Genomic DNA, 24615 nt, shown 5'->3' on the forward strand with positions numbered 1-24615 from the left:
AGAGCCTGATTTTGAGGATTCTAAAGGGAAGAAATCAACAAAGTCTGAAAACCACCCCTTGATTCCCTTGTCTACTTTATTTCATCAGGGCACGTTGCGTATGCATGGAACAGGGAACTTTGCATCTTATACTTAACTGGGAGTATGTCACAAAATTTCTAGGTTATGTGAAAAAGTATTACTATAAACATACACTGAGTTTATCATACCTTTTAGGCAAAATGTTTTACACGATTTTAATCTTTATGCTTTATCTTAAATCTAAACATGTTATTTAGCTTAATGGCTAGTTAGTGTTCTATTCATTTCTCAAATAAGAAAATCAGTATGTTCCAACATCATAGAATAGGAATCAACACATTCTTGCAAATATACATGAAGGATACAGACATTTTTGCGCATCCTCACCAAAGATAAGCCTAGTAGAACTGACACAAAACAAATGGAGAGGAGGAATAAAAAGAATGGGGGAAAAACAAGACAAAGATTCCTAAAGGAGATGGGTGTAGAGCTTGAAGAACAGAAGAAAAAGTAAGAAGAGTAAGAAGACTTTTCAAAGTCTCACAGCACTTTTTTAACCTACACAACTCTTCTCAATGGATTGCTTTATATGTCCCATGTAAGAAAATTTTTTTATCCTACCAGCATAGTTTATTTGACTATTTCTTATAGAGGCTAGAAATGATTAACATAGTGAAACAATCCATACAAAGAAGGAACCAAACTGGGGATTCATAAAAGTATGGGTATTAATAACAATATGAACCTCATGCTACACCAAAATAGAAAGTAGAAAATTCAGTTTCCTTGGTGATATTATCTTACAATTATTCCATTTCTCACAATTATGTCCCACGTTACAAGACATCAGAGGATGAAACAATTACAACAAACAAGATTTACAAGCACGGAACAGATCCTGAAAGAGAAATTGCTGCCAATTCTTGAGAATCCAGGCCAGTAGTGTTCAAACTGTTGTACAAAATCCCAGGACCTGGTAGAGCTGTTTCCTGTTTGAATTGTACATCAGTTTAAAAATATATAATTATCTGTATTTTAAAATAGTAATGTAAAAATATACTCTAAAATGTGTTATATTACATATTGGGGATCACCAACTGGTAACTTTGCTATTACACTGGCCAAATTTGGGGCAGGCCTAGGAATACAGATTTTTCTGCTATTTTTGGATACACATGTCAACTTCTTGAAAAATGATCACTGATTAAAAAGAATTATTTCTGCAGTGAAAGGACACTAGGCTATGCAAGTCTACTCATATGTACAATAGTAAATTAAACACTAAGAAAGACTTCTGCTCAAATTGCTCTTATGAGAGCATAAGTCAGTTGGAATGAGTAAATAAATGACCATCTCATCCTATGTTGTATTATCAACTATGACTAATAACTAGTTCTTTGAGTATGTTTATTTTAGAAAATACACATCTTTGTCAGTGAGTCAACTTGAGTTATTCTTCTTTCAAACCAGAAGCATACAAGGCATATTGTTAAAAAGATCATCTGTGCTTATGTTAGAAGGCAGTGGGGGTTATGGAAAACTAGTCTTTTATGTGATACACTACTATTATGTTTGAATTTTAAAAAATGTTGTTAATGTTTATTTATTTTTGGGAGAGAGAGAAAGAGACAGAGCATGAGCAGGGGAGGGACAGAGAGAAAGGGAGACACAGAATCCAAAGTAGGCTCCAGGGTCTGAGCTGTCAGCACAGAGTCCGACGTGGGGCTCAAACTCACGAACCTCAAGACCATGACCTGAGTCGAAGTTGGATGCCCAGTCATCTGAGCCACCTAGGTGTCCCATTGAATTTTTTTTAATGTAAGCATACACTGTATTATAATAATAATTTTAACTCTTATCATATGCAAATAAGCTATGGATACGGAAAAATTACATTTCTCTATACTGCCCAACTAAAACTAGTAATAAACTAGAAACCAGTCATCAAAACAACCTCGCTTATTTCACGAGTTGACTTTCTAACAAGTAACTAATACACAATTCAACTTATAAAAAATAAATTCATTAATAATACCACTTTTAGTGACCACTGATAGGATAAAGATGTAGCATATGTATACAATGGAATTATTACTCAGCCATAAAAAAGAATAAAATCTTGCCATTTGAAACAATGTGTATGAATCTATAAGTTATAATGCTAAGTGAAGTAAGTCAGGCAGAGAAAGACAAATACCATATGATTTCACTCATATGTGGAATTTTTTTTTTTTTTTTAAGTTTGAGAGAAAGAGAGAGAGCACAAGCAAGGGAGGGGTAGAGAGAGAGGAAGAGAGAGAGAGAATCCCAAGTAGTCTCCATGCTGTCAGCATGGAGCCAATACAGGGCTTGAACTCAGAAACCATGAGATCATGACCTGAGCTGAAACCAAGAGTCAGCCACTTAACTGACTGAGCCACCCAGGTGCCCCTCATATGTGGAATTTAAGAAACAACTGAACAAAGAAAAAAGGACAAACAAAAGACGGACTCTGAAATATAGGGAATCAAATTGTTAGTTACCAGAGGGGAAGTGGGTGGGGGGACATGTGAAAATAGGTGAAGGGGATTAAGAGTACACTTAATCATGAGGAGCACTGAGTAATGTGTAGGATTGTTGAAACACTATATGGCACACCTGAAGCTAATATAACACTGTATGCTAATTATACAGGAATAAAAAAATAATACCACTTTTATCTGTTACTATTAAGATTTTTAAATTAGACTTTTATTAAAAAAAAATTCCACTGCTAAAAATTACTTTAAAAATCAGTGCAATGTAGCATCATCAACAATAGCCAAATTATGAAAGAAGCCCAAATGTCTATCCACTGGTGAATGGAAAAAATGTGGTATATGTATATGTATGCGTGTGTGCGCGCACACGTGCACACACACACACAAACTGGAATATTACTCAGCCATAAAAAAGAATGAAATCTTACCATTTGCAACAATGTGGATGGAGCTAGAGAGTATTATGCTAATGGAAATAAGTTAGTCAAAGACAAATGCCATACGATTTCACTAACATGTAGAATTTAAGAAACAAAACAAATGAACAGGGGGCAGGAATAAAGACAGGCAAACCAAGAAACAGACTTTAAAAAAAATTTTTTTTAAACTTTATTTACTTATTTTGAGAGAGACAGAGACAGCACAAGTGGGGAAGGGACAGAGAGACAGGGAGAGAGAAACCCAAGCAGGCTCTGTGCTGTCAACTTAGAGCCCAATGTGGGGCTCGAACTTACAAAATGTGACATCATGACCTGAGCTGAAACCGGAGTCAGATGCTCAACTGACTGAGCCACCCAGGTGCCCCACCAAGAAACAGACTCTTAACCATAGAGAACAAACTGATGGTTACTAGAGAAGAGGTAGGTGAGGGATGGGGTAAATAGGTAATGAGTATTAAGGAGGACACTTGCTATGATGACCACTGGGTGTTGTATGTAAGTGATGAATCACTATGAATCACTAAAATCTATACCCGAAGCTAATATTCCACTGGCTAACTGGAATTTAAATAAAAATTTGGAGAAAAAAATAAAATCAGGGCAATACACTGTTAAAGAGTTCCATTACTGGAGTTCAAATTACCATTAAGACGCTCTGGGTGGCACCTGGGTGGTTCAGTTGGTTAAGTGTCTGAGTTTTGATTTCAGTTCAGGTCATGATCTCATGGTTCGTGGGTTCGAGCCCCACATCGGGCTCTGTACTGACAGAGCTGAGCCTGCTTGGGATTCTCTCTCTGCCCCTCCCCTTCTCGCATTCTCACATGTGCTCTCTCTCTCAAAATAAACTTAAAAAAAAAAAAAAGACTTTGGGCAAGTTTTTAAATCTCTCTAAAACCCAAGCTTCTGCGGCTATAAAATCTCTGTAACAGCAGTACTTATCTAACAGGACTGTTCTGAGAATTAAATGAGATAAACAAAGTATAGTACTTGGCATAATTTTTAGCTATTAATAATCACAAATCTGCATTCATTTGAGATGAGAGCAGTATCGATAAGGGAAAATTTCAGGTAAAAAAAAGTCTTCACTGAGGTCGTTCATTCAGTGCATTAGTTACTGAATTAAATTTCATTCCAAAAAGGTTTTACAGCAACTTAAGAATACATCAGTGTAATGAGACAGTATTAAAAAAAATAGATGTACAAAGTGGGCAAAACCAGAATAAAGGTAGGAAAATTAGGTGATAATATATTTACTGTAAAGGCAGATCATATAAATTTCCAAATAGCTACTACACACAGGCACTGTTTCCAAACATTTGGCTCTGTTTCCCAGAAGCCTCAACAAAAGGAAACGGAATCAGTTACCAGACCCATAGCAAGAGAAACATAACACTTCCTAATGCAGAGACGGAAGAGAAACTTCTTATAGGTCCTATGAAGATGATCAAAAGAGACAGTCCAGACTCCCTACTTATCCCCATGCCCAAAGGGCCCATTGGAAACCTGGCTGGGCATTTACTGTTGCCACAGTGATGGGAGATGCTACTGCCAGTTAGTGAGTGGGAAATAAGTAAACACAATGCTTCTGACAGCATGTATCTGGGGTCAGCAAACTTTTCCTGTGAAGAGTCAGATACTAAGTCTTTTAGTTTTTGTAGTCTACAGGGTATTTGTTACAGCTGCTCAATTTTGCTGTTGCAGTGGAAAAGCAGTTATAGACAATGCACAATTAAACATACCTGTGTTGCAGTACAGTTTTGTTTATAGACACCAAAATCTGAATTTCCTACCATTTTCACATGCCACAGACACCATCCTATTGATTTTTTCCAAATATTTAAAAATACAAAAACCATTCTTAGTTTATGATGGTGCCAGTAACGGGCCTCTATGGGGCCATAGTTTGCTGATCCCTGGCCTATATAACAACAACAAAAGTCCCATCCCAAATGCCAAGAGTTGAGAAGATCCATGGAACTGCTAAACATTATCCCTAGAGAAGTGTATTATCAAGTATATACTTGGTAATATACAGGTATATTTTTTCCAACTTTTTTCTTAAGATGCAGGCTAAATGTATAATAAAAAATTACATTCAATAAAAACAATTCTATGACAGACTAAAAAAGTACATTGCAAATATTTTATAGCTTTCTTCCATTTTAAGCATAAAAGATAAAAAAAAAACCTAGATATATGTATAAATTTACTGAGTGGGGACCAGGAATGCTAAACAAAATGCTATTTTAAAAATAGCTTCTCTTACAGTTTTATCCTTGAGGACTTCATTTCTCTTAACTGAATTCTTAAATTGGAATTAAATGGCAGAGTGTGGAGGTTTATTCTCTGTCAAGTTGCTGCAGTATAGATTCTCCAGGCAGAACCATATAACTTAAGCCAGGCAGGCAATCTTGCTAACATCTTCCTAACAGGAAATTAACTCAAGTCGTCAATATTTGATAGCTACCCAACTTATGTACGAGTATAAAGTCAACAGAGTAACTGCAAGCAAATTTTATTCAAAAATTATTTTCAGTCTATCTAAAACAAAGATTAAAAGGTAACAAAAGTCCTAAGATTTTTCTAAGTAATTTATTGAGGTGAAATTCACAGAACAGAAACCTAACCATTTTAAAGTAAACTAATTGGTGGTATTTAGTACATTCATAATATTGTACCACTACCGCCTTTCTATAGTTCCAAAACATTTCTATTACTTCAAAGTAAAACCCCCTACCCATTAAGCAGTTTTTGCCATTCTCCCCTTCCCCAGCCCTTGGCAACCACCAGTGTGTGTTTTGTCTACAAGTTTACCTATTTTGGGTATTTTATATAAATGGAATCAGACAATATGTGTTCTTTTGTGTCTGGCTTCCTTCACTTAGAATAATGTTTTGGAGGTTCATCCAAGTTGTACCAGGGATCAGTATTTCATTCCTTTCTATGTCTGAGTAATAGTACGTTATCTGTACACCACAATTTGTCTATCCATTCATCTACTGATAGACATTACAGTTGATACTCATTTGAACACCTGCTTCCAGTGCTTTTGGGTATATACCTAACAGTGAAACTACAGGCTCATATGGCAATTCTATGTTTAATCTTTGGAGGAATAGTCAAACTGTTCCACGGCTCTGAATTATTTTGCATCCCCTTTAGGCATGTACCCTTCAGGGCTCCACTTTTTCTACATCTTCACCAACACATACATTCCTTTTTTCTGATTATAGCCATCTTAGTGGGTGTAAAGTGGTTTCAATTTGCATTTCCCTAATAACTAATGATGCTGACTATGTTTTCATATGTTTGTTGGTCATGTGTATTATATCTTCTTTGGAGAAATGTCTATTCAAGTCCTTTGCCCATTTTTGTGTTGTTTGTGGTTCTGTTGTTGAGTTGTAAGATATATACCCTGAATACGAAACCTTTCTCAGATACATTAAGTCCCCCCTTAGCCATGGTTTTGGTCACCACCAGGTCAGTTGGGAGACTGGAAGCAGATAGTCTTTCTTCTGAGGCATGGTCAGAAGGTCAACAGTAGCCTAACTTTATGTCACAATGCCTATGGCCTTCACCTCACTTCATCTCATCAAAGTAGGCATTTTATCATCTCACATCATCACAAGAAAGGTAGGTACAGTACAATATTATGAGAGCAAGTGAGTGAGCGCTCACTCACCTAACTTCTATTATGATATACTGTTATAATTGTCCTATTATTAGTTATTACCAGTCTCTTACTGACAAGAAATTAGACTTTATAAATTAAACCTTATCATAGGTATGTATGAATAAGAAAAAAAATAGTATCTATAGGGTTCAGTACTATCCACAACTTCAGATATCAACAGGGGGTCTTGGAACACACCCTCCGTGGATAAGGTGGGACTACTGTATATGATTTGCAAATGTCTTCTCCCATAGTTTTATACCAGTCTTCATTTTTTAAAATTAAAAGTACAGCTCTTTTTGTCAAATATTTGTCTTGTATTTTTACAAATGGAAATCCAATCCAATATATAAAAGAGATAAAAATGGAGCTCCTCCAATAGAAGTGGAGAAATCTGAAACTCTAATCACTGGGTGTCTGTTGCAAATCCTACACCACATTTGCCTTACACGAGGCAAATGAAACACAAAATATATGTTTTTCATAGCACTCAATCATTTCACACAAATTTTAATCTGTCCTAAGCACAGTGGAACACAGTCTAAAAGACTCTGTCCTGCACCATAAAGTGCAGGTCAAATATTTGAGACTTGTAAGGTATGAGGACCAGGAAGTACTATTAATGTTCACTTGCCCCAAATCTGTAGCAGAGCTGCTAACGATGCATAAGTACTTTGAATGTATCTACTTCTCTATCATTTAAAAATAAAATCTGAAATGAGAGTGTTGAATCAAACATCAAACTGTCAGAAATAGCAGCAGAGATTTAAGTATTTATTTAGTAAGAGCCTACTATATCATTACAAATATCATTTAGAGAAAATAATGCAGAATCAAGAATTTTAAAAAGCACATATTTACAGCTGGAGTGACTGTAATTTGTACTTTGCTATTTATACTTGGTCTCATCACATATCCAATGACACTGATATGCCAGATGGTGATTAGAATTGGCTCCCACGTATAGTTACAGAAAAGAAGGGTACCTGGCCTACAAAATCTTAGTCACAACACAAATATACAAAAAACAACAAAATTAATCTATACACATAGGAAAAATAATCTTTCAGTAATAAATGAGGACTTAAAACAAAACCTCAAATAGAAGTCCAAATTAAATTAAACTTCCAGAATGACAAGTGAGTACTAATAGCAACGGTATGACATCCATAAAATGTAAAAGACCTTTCAAAGTAGGTCTAGTCACTGGTAAGAGCGACAGGACTATTTTGCTTATTCATTTCTCATAACCTAGTTCCTATGTCTGAAAATATTTCAAACTTGTGGTTAAAACAGTATTTCCTTAAAAACAACTTTGTGAAAACGTTTTTACCTCTTCTTCCTCAATTTCAGAGGTGTTAAGTTCATGTTTTTGACAGTAAGGACCCTCTTTCCAAGCTTCAGTATCACCACAGTCACAGAAACCTCCACCTCCTGACGTTGTCATCTTGAAAAAAAATTGTAAAGTATCTTGTCAATAAGTATTTACTGAGGGCTATCAGATTATAAATAAGAATAGCAAGTGCTAAGGAAATAACATCGCTAAAATGTTTCATTTCTTTTGAGGAGTAAAATGAAATAAAATGCCAAACCTCTTGATGTTTTAAAGCTTAAATAAGCCTAAATTAAGTGATTCTGAAATGAAATAAGCTACTTTGTAGTGTCTAGTCTAGTTTAAAGAGGTAAAATGTGCCTACCTACATGACTTCCTTAATTAGGAAAACCAACAGGGTTTTCCTGCTGGGCTTTGGTACAATGTTGGTATTAATGTCACCTGGTTACAGTGCTCTAATGTAATATAACAGATTCAAGAGCTGTAAAGACTACTATGGTTATTTTTCCCTAGAAGATTGTTGCATCTGATAAGAGAAAGTCACCAACAAAACCTACAGAAATAGTTTGTTTTTCTTTTTCTAACACCCTCTAAATAGCATTCTTGGACAAGGAAAGCAGCTCAGGAAATGTAAAGTGGATTGTCTGGTCAGAAAAGGTTTTCACCATCTGCAGGGTTCAAGAATTATTCATACTTCCCTAAGATATGGCAATGATTCAAGGAATCTAGCAAGATACAACTCATTAATTATAGGAAATTCTACCTTAAAAAAATACTGCACGAGAGAGTTTTAGGAGTGGGTATTTGCTGCAAATTTCAGAACGAGCCCTATTACATACTGTCCAAAGAAAGTATCTGTTATATATAAAAATATAATTAATGTAAATCCACAAGTGACAATTATTCCCAGGGGCTGCAGGGATATATGCCAAAACACAAACAAACAAACAAAAAAACCCCACAAAAAACCCACAAACCATGAGGAGGCAGCCATTTGGAAAATGATAACCCTATAGTTTTTATTCTTCTTCTGGTTACCCGAGATATAGATAGAACAGCTTAAAGAAAACTGGGATTCTCTTACTGACTTCTGAAAATAAAAACATACAAAGACACAAGGGGTCTTAATTTTGTAGCTGCTTTAGTTCATTATTAGCAATACTCGGGTAGAGTGAAAAAAAAACCAAACAAACAGGAGGAAAAGTCCTGAGCCAACAGGGCTCCTGAATTAATAATAAGATTGCAATATTCCCTCTACTATTTCATTTGAGGGTGAAAAGTTCCAGCTACTAACACTTCCTTAACTTTTGAATGCTCACAGCTTTGCCTTCAATTTCTAGTAGAGGAACCAGGACAGGCTTAGGACAGGCTTAGCATAAACTGTCTTTGTTCATATCCTTGATTTAAAAGCAAACATACCTGACTTTTTGCAAAGTACTGACTGCATTATAGCAGTAGAAAAATAATAAAATAGGTGGGTCTTATGTTCTGGAGTTGGGCCCTCTTCCGCGATGTAGTAGATGCCTCTTTAATATTAAGAAATGACAAATCTTCTGTAGACAATGACCAACAAAGCATTTCTTAAATGTATAATCCTGACACTTCCTTACTCCTTTTCTCCCATGTCCTTCCCTTTCCTTTACCTCTCATCTTTATCCTCTAATTTTTGATAACCTTCTGCATAAACCTAGAATTATGAAGATAATAAACAATAAGAAAATAGCAAAACAAACTAGCTGAAAAGCAATATGCAGGAGCTGATATCTGTGCTGTCTTTCCTAAACCATGTATTCAGGAAGCCTGGATTCATAATTCATTTCTACACTGCTATCATATGTTTAATGGTGTTAAAATAACACATTTCTTAAACCAGTCTCCCCCATTTTAGTGTTAAATCTTGGAATTTAAAAAAGACAGAAAAGGTATCTAATATAAAATTTAATAGTGGGTATGGTTATTATCTGGGCATTACTAACCCTATATCGATGGTCTCTGTGAATACTTCCCAAAAAGCACTCCATGCATAAAACACAAGTTGGATCAACTGCACAGTCTCTGTAAAGTTAAAGAAAAAAAAAATCAGAGTGTCATAAAATAACTGTATATATCACAACATAATATTTCAATTGGAATCCATCCTAGAAGAGCCAGAATAGGGAAGTGCTTTGGTGTTAGAAGGAAATATTATTCTCAAAGATCTGTGAGATCTTTGAGCAATGAAGTCAGCTTAAGAACCTGCTTCTCACTCTGGATATGTAGATGTGTAGATCTCACACTAGATTTGGGGATATCAAATTCCCATTTCATTTCAGTCGTTTCATTTGCTTTCATCATACTGCCAGCTAGACACATTTACAGATCATATCCTACACAAAAGAATCCCTACACTTCCATGAAATGAGATGGGGAGTTAGGAACATCTTTAAATTTCACCTGAGCCTAGTTCCTGTATCCTGATAGGCAACCATTCTACTGTGTTTATTGTGTGCCCTTTTAGTTGTATGTGTTTTTGCAAAATGTATTTGAGTGCATGTATTTTTTTGTGTGTGTGTGTGTGTGTGTGTGTGTGTGTGTGCAAAAAGGTGATTTTATTAAAGCACAGGACAGGACCCGTGTTGGCAGGAAAAGCTGCCTGAGTGCATGTATTTTTAATGCATGTTAACTCTCATTGTGTTATATATCTCATCGTTACATTTACACGTCTGTAACATAATCCCTTCATTTTGTATGTGTACATCTGATTTGCTGTTTCCAATGGCTACATAGTATGCTATGTCATGTACCCAAAATATTTTCTCTCTCTACTCTCCCTGCACTGGACACCTGGACAACCTCCAATGCCTTTCTACTATACAATGCTGTAATAAACATCGTGTAAATGTTCTCTTACAGATATGTCTGCGACGTTCTTTGGCATATAAACTCAAGAGCAGAATTTCTGGGTCATAATTCATGTTAAGTTCTTATTCTGAGTGCCATGCTACAGTCCAGAGTGGCTACATACCCCCATCAGTGTATGAGGGTTTTTATAGCCCTGCATCTTCATCAGCATTTGGTTTTATCTGGTTTTCTAATATGTGCAAGGTCAACATATTTGAAATAATGTCATATTGTTTTAATCTGCATGTCCCTGGTCGCTAGTATCTTTGAGCAACTCTTTATATGCTTATTACTTTGGGGGCTTCCTTTTCTATAAATTGTCTTTGCCCATTTTTCTGCTGGGATTGCTTTCTTTTATCTTATTTGCAGAATCTAATCTAGAGGATAATGGCACCTGGCAATATTAAACATTGCAAATATTGTCTCCTGTTTGTCACTTGTGTATTAATTTTGCCTATGGGGTCCTTTGTTAAATAGTACTACCTATTCTGATGCAATTAAATTCACATACACACACATGCAATTGGTTTATACTGTGAGGTTTTAGGAAGTTCTTTCCCCAACCCCAAGTCACAAAAATATTCCTCTTTTTCTTCTATTCATCTTTTGGTTTTATCTTCCACATTTAGGTGGAATACAACTGTACCTTTGTATATCATGTAGAATAAGGTTTTATTTCTCAATATATACTGAGCTATTTTTTTCCAACACCATCTACTAAATGATTTAACTTTTATCTATTGGTTATGGGGTCATCTTTATAAAGCTCCCACATCTCCTTTGGTCTATAAGCTCTCTAATATGTGTCAGTGATTTATTTGTTCTTACACCATACCAAACTGTATTACTATGGCTTTGTAGTAGGTCTTAATATCTGGCAGGTTAAGTTCCCTTTTATTCTCTTTCGAAAATGCTGGCTCAGCTATTCACAAACTCTTCTTTATTCTTCGACACATTACTTAGGATAAGTGTATAGAGTGCCTCAAAAATATCCAGCTAAAATTTTGACAGAGATTACTTAGAATTTATTGATAAGCTTCAAGAGTAAGAACATCATTATAAGAGTAAATTATCACATCCATGATTCTTTCTTAAGTCTTTTACTGAAGTTGTAAAGTTTTCTTTATATGAATCCTTATATTCTTGATTAGACTAATATCTAGGTACTCTCTAGGTTTTATTTTAAATAAGTATTTTTTCAAAATCTCATTTTCTAGGCAGTCTCTCCTTTGCTGTCCTGCCCACTGCTCCCTTGTGGTGTATTCAATAAACTTCCAATCTCCTTTAAAAAAAAAACTCATTTTCTAGTTGCTTAAGGATGATGAAAAGAAACAGTATTGATTTTTAGTATCCTTGATGAACTCAAGGCAGTTCTAATAGTTTGTTGATTCTGTTTTGTTTTCTCCCGGAGTAAATGAGTATACAGCCTGTATGTAATGACAATTTTCTCTTTCCTTACAATCTTTACACCGTTTTGTTTTTCTTCTTTTATGCTGTTGACAAGAACCTCCAGTAATATATTAAACAACAGCAGTAATAGTAGGCATCTTCGCCTTACTTTAAATATTAAAGTAAAACATCTCTAAAGGGTATCCATTAGTATTATGTTCCCAGTAGGTTTACAAAGAAAGTGCTCTTCTACAAAAAAATCAAGAATATATCTTGCCTTTCCTATATAAACTTCAAGCTAATCAAAGGAATGAGGAGGGACTGTTTTTCTTCTATAGAAGACAAGCTAACAGACAAAAAACTAAGAATATTTTCCTACCCCCTAATAAAAAATAATGATCTAGACAACAAGCATCAGTGACTGCTAAAACATTAGATAAAAAGGATAACGAAGACCTTTATAATGGTTGCATCTGCAAGATACCTAAACCCACTGATCATCTTAAACAAAAAAACCAGACAAGCATAATGTGCTTCCTGACATGAAGAATTAAGAAGTTACACATCAGTATTCATGAAGTTAGTATTCATACCCCCCTCCAATACTACATAACAATTTAATTATGCCTAAATACCTGTTCAGAGGAAATACAGGGCATAAAGAAACATGTTAAGCAACACCATGGGGACACAACAAACAAATCCAGAATGTGGAAAATTCCACAGAACAAATGACCCATTTTCTTAGGGACATAACTGGAAAAGAAAAGAAAAGGAAAAAAAAAAAAAAAAAGAGGGAGAGAAGCTATTATAGATTAAAAGAAAAAATGAGGAATAACAGCCAAATGCAAGGTGTGAACTTTGAATCCACATTTATGAGTCAATCAGGACAATTTCCACTCGGGCTAGATATTAGATAATGTTAAGGAATTAGTGTTAATTTTTTAGGATGTTAATGGTTGTAGAGAAAAAAAGCTATATTCTGAGGACTCATAAGAAGACATGCAGTCTGGAATTTGCTTTAAAATAATCCGGCAGGGCAAGAAAAAAAAGTGTGTGTGTGTATACGTGTGTGTATAAAAAGAGTTGCCATATTATTGGTGATTGCTGAAGCTGAGCAATGAGTACATGTCAGATCTATAACATCATTCACTCTATTTTTAATATGTTTGAAAATGTCCATAATAAAGCTTCTAAAAATCTAACACCCAAATATTCAATAGTTTTATATATACTTTGCTCAGAATTTATATCATAAACAATTACTGAAGTTTATAAAATGCTTTATAGAATCAAATCAGGAAAACATTTTTTTCTTCTCTCAACTATTAAAATGGTGAATTACATTAATAATTGTTTTAAAGATGAACTGTCTGGATTCCTGAACTAAACACCATTTGATTACGATGCATCACTCTTCTAGAATATTCTTAGATGCAGACAAGCTGATATTTTATTCAGGATCCTTTCAGCTACATTAATGAAAAAAACGGTTTTATGTCTTGAATTTATCAGGGATTGAAATCAAGATTATATTAGCCTCATGAAGAGTTAAGGCAGTTTTCACTCTTTTTCCATTTTCTGTAGTAACTTGTGTAAGAGAGGAATTTTCCTTTGAAATTGTTAGAACTTACCTATAAAGTCATCTAGGTATGGGGTTTGTGGGAGGGAAGATATTTGATTACCATTCTAATGTTTCTCATACTGTATTCAAGTTGCCTATCATTTTTCTATGAATTTATCCATTTCATCTAGGTTTTTAAAATTTTTGAAGAACTTAGTTGTTCATAATTCTCATATTTCAAAGGTTAACAAACTTTCTTGGTTCATGGCACCTTCAGTGTCTCTGTATTTCTTTTTTTTCAGGGTACCCTTTGACTAAAAGAAACATGTAATTGTTCTGCTCATCAAATAGACTCAAACAACTTAGTACCTATTGGGTACTAGACAATTTTTCAACTCCTAGAATCAAATTGTGGACACTGCAACCTTCATTGCCTGTTCCACGAAGTATCTGCTTCCAATCACAGCAATGTAGAGGACCTAGCTTGGCAAGATATGATATCATCAAAAGAAACGCAGTATGATTTTCAATTTTCATTTTGAATCTTATGTACTACATTCTCTTTTTCTTATTCAGTCTTGCAAGAAAAATGGCATAACAATTCCAGAGTCAGTACATCTTTTTTTAATTAAAAAAAAAATTTTTTTTAACGTTTATTTATTATTGAGAGACAGAGAGAGACAGAGCGTGAGCAGGGGAGGGGCAGAGAGAGAGGGAGACACAGAATCTGAAGCAGGCTCCAGGATCTGAGCTGTCGGCACAGAGCCCCGACATAGGGCTCGAACTCACAAACTGCGAGATCATGACCTGAGCCGAAGTCGGACGCCACCCAGGCGCCCCGAGAGTCAGTACATCTTTTATCTTCTGAACTTTTTCTCTTCTTCTTTTTCCTTTGAGTATACTCAATTGTTCTTCTAACTTACTGAGCTCAATGTTTACCCTGTATATTTTTATTTTTTGTCTCTGAAATAATTTTACTCATAAAGTTGCAAAAATAGTACAGAGTTCCTTTATACCCTTACCAAATTTTTCCCAAGGTTAACAATACAAAGAAATTAATATTGGCACAGTATTATGAACTACAGCCCTTATTCAAAAGTCATCAGTTTTCCCACTATGATCCTTTTTTCTCTCTCAGGATACAATACAGGATCCCACATTGCATTAGACGTCATGTTTCCTTAGTCTCCTCCAAGTTCTAACAGCTCCTCAGTCTTTTCTCCATTTTTGTGACCATAACCTTTTGAAGAGTACTTGTCACAGTTATTTTGCAGAGGTCACACAATTTGGGTTTGACGTTTTCACGATTAGATTGAGTTATGCATTTCTGGCAAGAATACCACAGAAGTGATGTCACAGAAGTGGTGCTTTGCCCTTCTCAGTACATCAAACAGGGGGCACATGATGCTGATTCGATAGGTCTTAGTACTGGTGGCGTTAACATTGCTTACTTTGTTAAGGTGGTGTCTGTCAGATTTCTTCACTACAAAGTTGCTATTGTATCTTTTGCAACTAAATCTATTTGGGGAGAGATATTTTGAGACTATGCAAATAGTCTATTTCTCAAACTTTCAGCCACTCGTTTTAGCATCAACCAATGGATCTTGTCTACAATTACTGCTGTGTTATTTGCCTAATGGTGACTTTCTATTTCCCTCCTTCCTATTTTATTAATTGGAATTTTCAGTATGGAAAAACTACTGAAAACATCCCTTCTCTCCCATTTATTTATTTATTTATGCAAATACTTAGTTATATCAGTGTGCTCACTGCTTCAGGAGTTCCATTGTTTCTAGGCCCTTTCAGCAGACAGAGCCAGGAATGATAGGTGTGTACAGCCTTTTTAAAAAATCATTTTATTTTTCTTTTTTTCATCATGATAAGTGTACTCTTTAATTCCCATCACCTATTTCCCCTATCCCCCACCAACTTACCCTTTGGTAACCCATCAGTTTGTTCTCTACAGTTAAGAGTCTGTTTCTGGGGCACCTGGGTAGCTTAGTTGGTTGAGCCTTGGATTCATGGTCTCGGCTCAAGTCATGATCTCACAGTCTGTGGGATCGAGCTCTGAGCTGGGTTCCGTGCTGACAGCATGAAGCCTGCTTAGGATTCTTTCTCCCTCTCTCTCTGCCCCTCCCCTGCTATCTCTTGCTCAAAATAAAAGCTTAAAAAAAAAAAGTCTGTTTCTCGGTTTGTCTATTTTCTTCCTTTGCTTGTATCTTAAATTCCATATGAGTGAGATCATATGGTATTTGTCTTTCTCTGACTGACTTATTTCACTTAGCATTATACTCTTTAGCTCTATCCATATTGTTGCAAATGGCAAGATTTCATTCCGTTTTATAGCTGAATAATATTCCATTGTGTAATATATACCATGTCTTTTTAAAAAAAATTTTTTAAATGTTTATTTTTGAGGGGGGGGGGCAAAGTGCGAGTGGTGGAGGGGGCAGAAAGAGAGGGAGACACAGAATCCAAAGTAGGCTCCAGCCTCTGAGCTGTCAGCACAGAACCTGACGTGGGGCTCAAACTCACGAACTGCGAGACCATGACCTGAGACGAAGTTGGATGCTTAACTGACTGAGCCACTCAGGCACCCCATATACCACATCTTCTTTACCTGCTCATCTATCAATGGACACTTGGACGGCCTCCATAGTTTGGCTATTGTGAATAATGCTGCAATAAAAATACGGAGCATATATCCCTTTGAATTAGTGTTTTTGTATTTTGGGGGTAAATATCCAGTGGTGTGATTACTGGATCACAGGTTAGTTCTATTATTTTTAATATTTTGAGGAACCTCAATACCATTTTCCATAGTGGCTGCATTCCCACCAACAGTGTATGAGGGTTCCTTTCTCTCCATGTCCTCAATAATACTTGGTTGTTTCTTGTTTTGATTTTAGCCATTCTGACAGGTTTATGGTGGTATCTCACTGCAATTTTAATTTACATTTCCCTGATGATGAGTGATGTTGAGCATCTTTTCATGTGTCTATTGGCCCCATCGGTCTATCTTCTTTGGAGAAATGTCTGTTCGTGTCTTTGCCCATTTTTTAACTGGATTATTTGTTTTTTAGGTATTCAGTATATCAGTTCTTTATATATTTTGGATACTAACCCTTTATCAGATAAGTCATTTGCAAATATTTTCTCTCATTCAGAAGACTGTCTTCTAGCTTTACTGATTGTTTCTTTCATTGCACAGAAAATTTTTACTTTGATGTAGTCCCAACAGTTTATTTTTGCTTTTATTTCCCACGCCTCAGGAGACATATCTAGAAAAATGTTGCTATGGCCAATGTCAGAGAGATTACTGCCTGTGCTTTCTTCAAGGATTTTTCTGGTTTCAGATCTCACATTTAGGTCTTTAATAAATTTTGAATTTATTTCTGTGTATGATGAAAGAAAAGTGATCCTTTTTTTCCAACACCATTCATTGAAGAGACTGTCTTTTCCTATTGTATATTCATTCCTCCTTTGTTGAGGATTAACTGACCATATAGTTGTGGGTTTATTTCTGGGTTTTCTATTCTGTTCCATTGCTCTATGTGTCTATTTATGCCAGTACCATCCTGTTTTAATTACTACCGCTTTGTAATACAACTTGAAATCTGGAATTGTGATGCCTCCATTTTTGTTTTTCTTAGGGCTTGAACATAGGGCTTGAACTCACAACCCTAAGATCAAGGGTCACATGCTCTTCCAATTAAGCCAGCCAGGCACCCCTCCATTTCTTCTAAGTTGTCCAATTTGTTGGCATATAGGTTTTCATAATATTCTGTAAAAACTGTTTGTATTTCTATGGTGTTGGTTGTTATTTCTTTTACTAGTGACTTTGTTATTTGGGTCTTCTCTCTTTAAATAAATCTTGCTAGAGGTTTATCAATTTTGTTGATCTTTTCAAAGAACCACATCCTGGTTTCACTGATCTGTTCTATTTGGTTTTTTTGTTTCTATATCATTTATTTCTGCTCTAATCTTTATTATTTCCCTCCTTTGGGTTTGAATTTTGTTTGTTTTCCAGCTCCTTTAGGTGTAAGGTTCGGTTGTGTATTTAAGATTTTTCTTGCTTCTTGAGGTAGGCCTGTGTTGGTATAAACTTCCCTCTTAGAACTACTTTTGCTGCATCCCAAAGATTTTGGATTGTTGTGTTTTCATTTTCATTTGTTTCCACTGTATTGGCTATCTTTATTTTTTCTTATCAAATAATTTAAAGGTATATATATCCTTCTAAATACTCCTTTAGCTATGTCCCAAAAATTTCAACACACAATGTTTTTATCATTCAGTTCCATTTCTAAATTTCCTTAGTGATTTCAGTGATATCTGTTTACTTAACATTAGCAATGTTAGTTTCTAAACATACTTAACCTACCCTTTTGCTGTTTCTAATTTTAACTATAGTGGGAGAACAATCTGTACAGCTCTGAGCTGGGAATTAACTGAAGTTTCCCTTAAGGCCAAATACACAGATTGCTTTTTAATTTTTTTTTAATGTTTTATTTATTTTTGAGAGAGAGACAGGGTGCGAGTGGGGGAGGGGCAGAGAGCGAGGGAGACAGAGAATCCGAAGCAGGCTCCAGGCTCTGAACCGTGAGCACAGAACCTGATGCGGAGCTCGAACCCATGAACCATGAGATCATGACCTGAGCCGAAGTCGGACGCTTAACCAACTGAGCCACCCAAGCACCCTTATACAGATTGCTTTTTAAAAATTGAGATGTAACTCACATACAATTCATCTTTTCAAAAGTGTCCAACTTAGGGCACCTGGTTGGCTCAGTCAGTAGAACATGTTACTCTTGATCTTGGGGTCATGAATTCAAGCCCTACGGTGACCGCAGGGCTTATGTTAAAAAAACAAAACAAAACAAAACAATGCAATGGCTTGTTAAGAAAAAAAAGTGTCCAACTTAGTAGTTTGTAGTATCACAAGGTTGTACAAAAATAACCAATAAGAACATGTGGAGATATGGCTATTCAGATTCTTTGCCCATTTTTTAATTTGGTTGCCTTTTTGTGTCTTTTATGCTTTCTACCATAAATTCTATTTGTCAGATATGAAAACTGCTATTCCAGCTCTCTTTTGTTATGATACATAACATACATACGTTATCTTTTGGCTGGGATATTTTTCTCCAGTGCTTCTCCTATTTTTGGTGACTTCCAGTTTTACTTTGCCTGTCATAGCATTTTTGGATTCCTAAAAATCAACTAGAGAGCCAATGTCTTTATGTTTTTACATAATTATATAGAAAAGTAAAGCCAGATCCTTGTTCTCTAGGAGCCTATCTTTAACAGAAAGACAAATGTGTACAGTTAAGGATCAGTTGTTAATTGTCATATTAAAGGTATACTGGTTTGGTGGAAGTACACACAGATTCCTGAGATTTTTAGGGCTTTAGTGAAAGCAGTCATCTCCAAACTCTCTTGGGTCATGCATCTCTCATTAAAATGTTTAGACTATGCACTATCTATGTAAATATATTCATAATACACACATATATTCACAGCAACTTTACATATATTTATAAGTTATATATATGCGCTACTATGTGGTTCTAATTAGTCCTTCAATTATACTACTGTGTAACTGGAGTCCCAGGAATGGAAAAAATGCAGAAAATATATTTGAAAAAGTAATAATCTAAACTTCCCAAATTTGGTTCAAGCCATCAACTTATGCTCCAAGAAACTCAAGGAACCTCATGAGGACAAAAACAAAGAATGCACAGCTAGACGTATCACAGTCACACTGCTAAAATCCAAAGACAGGAGTGCCTGGGTGGCTCAGTTGGTTAAGCATCTGACTCTTGATTTTGGCGCAGGTCATGATCTCATCGTTGTGGGATCAAGCCCTGTGTTGGGTGCTCACTGTGCATGGAGCCTACTTAAGATTCTCTCTCCCTCTCTTTCTCTGCCTCCCTCACTCGTGCTCTCTCCCTCTCTCAAAAGAAAAGAAAAATAAAAAGTAAAAATCTCAAAGGCAGCTAGAGGAAACCAGCACATTTCACACAAAGCACCATAGATATGCTAATAAAAAGCTGACATTATCAGAAACAACAGAGGTCAGAGGACAACGGAACATCCTTAAAATGTTGAAAAGGAAAAAAAAATTATCAACCCAGAATTCTATATGCAGGAAAATATCCTTAAAATTGAACGCAGACTTCCAGTTTCCAGTCCAGCATGTACAAAGTTTGGAGGTTACCACACTGTCCTAACAAGTAAAAAGCTAAACAAACTGAAAAATCAATAAGTATTCCTAGATTTACAAAAGAAGTGAGGTCACAGGACAAACTGCTACCCCCAAAATTGTAGAGACCAACAGATGAATACAGAGAATACTGACTTGTGAGACCAGAAACCAACAAACACAAACCTCTATAGGTACCACTGGTGAGGTAGGAAACCTGAACTGTACCTGACAAATTGCTGGAGGCTCAGTTCAGTGTGAACATCAGAGAGATTAAAAACTTCAGTCACTGGGCACTGGAGAGTGACCCAGTCATCAGGGCCTCACGTTTGGTGAGTTTTATTTCCTGGAGTTCTACTAGTTCTCACAGTGAACATCAGAGAAAAATCCTCTCCTGTTTCCAGCAGGGGTTAAAAAAAAAAAAAAAAAAAAAAAGGAACCATTGTGAAATATGCAAGGGCATTCTGTTCTTAAAAACTCTGCACTGGGCTCTGCGCTGAAAGTGCAATGCCTGCTTGAGATCCTCTTTCTCACTCTCTCTCATTCTCTCTCTGTGTACCCCTTCCACTCAAAAATAAATAAATAAACTTAAAAAATAATAATAGTCTGCCCTCAGAAGAAACTGTAATCACAGCCTAACCTGCTAGGGTTTTATCAGAGTCTAACGGGCCTGGGAAAGAGAAATATCCAATTCCAGCCCACTCTAGCTATCCTGCCCCACAGAAAGACAGATGAGGATGGGGGCAGTGTTGAGAAGCACATTTGAAGTTCCGAGTCCAGAGGTACAGGCTCACTAGAAGACTGAGATCTAATCATAGGACTCTATAATGTTTGCCCTTCCCCATTGCCTTACTACCACATCACTAAAGGCCTATGGAGTTCCTTTTACCTAGTATATCATATGCCTGGCTATCAAAACATACTAAAAGTCAAAAAATACAATTTAAAGAGACAGAGCAAGCATCAGAATCAGAGTCAGATATGTCAGAAATGGTGGAATTATCCGACCTGAAATTTAAAACAACTGTGATTAATATGTTACGGGCTCTAATGGCTACAGCAGACAGCATACAAGAACAGATGGGCAATGTAAGCAGAGCTGGAAATTTTTTTTTTTTAACTTTTATTTATGTTTATTTATTTTTGAGAGAAAGAGAGACAGAGAGACACAGAAAGAGAAACAGAGACAGTGTGAGCAGGGGCAGGAGAAGGTCAGAGAGACAGGAAGTCACAGAACTCGAAGCAGGCTCCAGGCTCTGAGCTGTCAGCACAGAGCCCGATGCAGGGTTTGAACCCATGAACCGTGAGATTATGACCTGAGCTGAAGTCAGACACTTAACCGAATGAGCCACCCAGGCGCCCCCTGAAATCTTAAGAGAAAACCAAAAAGAAATGCTAGAGATTAAAACACTATAACAGAATGAAGTATGCCTTTGGTGGGCTTATTAGTAGACTGGACATGGCTAAGCAAAGAATCCTTGAGCTTGAGAATATCTCAACAATCCGAAAAGCAAACAGAAAAAAGACTGGAAGAAAAACAGAACAAACTATCCATGAAATGTGAGACACCTACAAAAAATATAATGTATGTGTAATAGGAATACCAGAGAAAAGAAAGAGAAAAAAGAGAAAGGAACAGAAAAAACATCTGAAACAATAATTACTGAGAATTTCCCTAAATTAATGTCAGACACCAAGCCAAGATTCAGAGAACATCAAGTATGATAAATGCCAAAAAACCCCTATTCCTAGGCATATCATTCTCAGATTACAGAAAATGACAGATAAAGAAGCCAGAGAAGAAAAACATCATACCTATAGAGGAACAAAGATAAGAATTATATCTGGACTTCTCCTCAGAAACCATGCAAGCAAGAAGAGAGTAGAGTGGAATATTTAAAATATTGAAGGAAAAACCTCATCAACCTAGAATTCTGTACCTGCAAAATTATTCTTCAAAAGTGAAGGAGCAAGAAAAACTTTCTCAGACAAAGTAAACTTGGATTGATTGTAAATATATACTGCAAACTCTAGGGCAACCACAGAATAAAGTAAAAAACCCCAGAAGTATAATGGATATGCTGTGATAGGTAGGAATGGTTATATTGACATCTGATAAAATAGACCTGGAACAAGGAATATTACTAGAATTAATAAAGGATACTGACAATTCATAATGACAAAAGGATCAATAATCAGGAAGTCACAGCAATTATAAATATCTATGTGTGGCTAATAAGAGTTGATAACTGAAACATAAATGGACAGAAGAAATAAATAAATCCACAATCACATCTGAATATTTTAATACCCCTTTCTCAGTAACTGATAAAAAAGCTAGTCATAATAAAAATCAATAAATAAGCATATAGAAGACCTGAATGGCAGTACCCATCACCTTGTCCTAATTGACATTTATAGAATATTATATCCAACAACTGCAGAACACAACTTTTAAGTGCATATGGAACATTCAAGACTGAGTTATAAAACAAGTCTCAATAAATTTCAAGACCAAAACCTTATGGAACATTTGTGTTAGAAATCAGTCACAATGTATCTAGAAAAGCTTCAAGTATTTGGAAATTAAGCAATATACTTCTAAATAACTGACAGATTAAAGAATAAAATATAAGCATATTAAACCTAAAGTAAGCAAAAAGAAGAGTAACAGTAAGAGCAGAAATCAGTGAAACAGAACAGATAAAAGAGAATATTAACAAAGCAAAAGTCAGATTCTTTGAAAAGATTCATCAATCTGATTGAAGAGAGAAAAACACAAATTACTAACATCAGGAATGAAAAAGAGGACCTCACTATAGATACCACAGACATCAACAGCATAAGCAAATATTATGTATGACTTTAGTATCAATAAATTTAACATTATACAATGAAACACATTCCTTGATACAAGATGAAATAAAGTTCTGAATAACTGTAAAAAGTATCAAAGAAATTTGTTATCAAAAACTTCCTTCAAAGAAAATACCAGGCCTTGACAGTTTGTTTTATTGGCAAATTCTATCAAACATTTAAGCAAGAAATCATATCAATTTTACATAGATTCTTCAGAAAGTATAGAAAAAATACTTCCTAATTCATTTTATAAGGCCAGCATTAACTCTGATATCAAAACCAAAGACATTACAAGAAAATGACAGACAACACAACATTAGCAAACTGAATCCAGTAATATATGAAAGTTAATACACGATAATCAAGCTCTGCTTATCTCAGTAATGAAAAAACATTTGAAAAATCAATCAATGCAATCACTAATAAATAAAAAAGGAAAACTATAATGGGGTGCCTGGGTGGCTCAGTTGGTTAAGCACCTGACTCTTGGTTTCGGCTCAGGTCATTATCTCACTGTTCATGGGACTGAGCCCCACAGTGGGCTCTGCGCTGACAGCATGGAGCCTTGGGATTCTCCCCCTCTCTCTCTGCCCCCCTCCCCCAAAATAAAGAAATAAACCTTTAAAAAAAAAAAAAAAAAGGAAAACTATGACAATCCCAAAAGCTGCAACATAAAAGCAGTGAACAATATTCAATAGTGATTTGTAATATTTTTTAAAAACTCTGCAAACTAGAAATAGAAGGGAACTTCTTCAATGAGATCAAGGGTATGTAAGAGAAAACTATATCCAACATTATACTTAATAGTGAAAGACTGAATATATCCCCTAAGACTGGGAACAAGGCAAGAATGTCCTACTTTCACCAAGGCAGTAAGGCACAAAAAAGAAATAAAAAGCTGGAAAGGAAAAAATAAAACTGTCCCCATTCAGAAATGACCTGATTATATAAAAATCCTAAGGAACAAAAAACAACAAAAACTGCTAAGCCAATTTTGCAAGGTTACAAGACATAAGTTCAATTATCAGAAACAAACTGTATTTCTTTATACTCACAGAAAAAAAATGGGAAACTAAGAAAAAAATATACCACCATAAAATACCTAGGAATAAACATAACCAAAAGCATGCACAACTTCTACATAAATCCTATAAGACACTGCTAAAGAGATTAAAGAAGACCTTAATAGGGGCTTCTGGGTGGCTCAGTTGGTTAAGCATCTGACTTCGGCTCAGGTCATGATCTCACAGTTCATGAGTTCAAGCCCCACACTGGGCTCTGTGTTGACAGCTCAGAGACTGGATGGAGTTCTGTGTCTCCCTCTCTCCCTGCCCTTCCCCCACTCATGCTCTCTGTCTCTCTTTCTCAAAAATAAATAAAAAATTTTTTAAAATATAAAGAAGACCTTAATAAGTGGAGAAATATGATGTTCAAGGACTACAAACCTCATTGTTAAAACGTCAATTCTCCCCAACTGATCCACAGATTAAACACAATCCTAATCATAACCTAGGCAGTCTTTCTTAAAAATAACAACTGACAAACTGTAATTCTAAAATTCACCAAGTGCAAATGACCTGAAATAGACAAAAGAAAATTTAAAGGCACAGAAATTTAAGATTTATAGTAACCAATTCAAGGCTAGCTACAAACCTACGGTGATCAAGAAAATGCGGTTATTGCAGTAAGAATAGCCATCTCAGCGAATGGACTACAGCAGCTCCCCCTTATCTGC

General features: G+C 35.7%; 1 protein-coding gene across 11 annotated transcripts in view; it reads right to left on the reverse strand.

Annotated features, from left to right (window-relative positions):
• Positions 1–24615, reverse strand: part of UBR2 (ubiquitin protein ligase E3 component n-recognin 2) — a 123854-nt gene that overhangs the window by 76522 nt on the left and 22717 nt on the right. For 9 of the 11 annotated variants that reach the window (XM_049653246.1, XM_049653247.1, XM_049653245.1 and 6 more), the window contains exons 3-4: positions 9963–10041; positions 7987–8100 (exon numbers count right to left, since the gene is read on the reverse strand). The exons of 1 other annotated variant lie outside the window; for it this stretch is intronic. In XM_049653246.1, coding sequence (XP_049509203.1) covers positions 7987–8100; positions 9963–10041 — 193 coding nt within the window. The remainder of the gene's footprint in view (positions 1–7986; positions 8101–9962; positions 10042–24615) is intronic. One more of the 11 variants, XM_049653249.1, reaches the window with a different exon arrangement.

This window comes from Panthera uncia, assembly GCF_023721935.1.
Source record: "Panthera uncia isolate 11264 chromosome B2 unlocalized genomic scaffold, Puncia_PCG_1.0 HiC_scaffold_24, whole genome shotgun sequence".
NCBI lineage: Eukaryota > Metazoa > Chordata > Mammalia > Carnivora > Felidae > Panthera > Panthera uncia.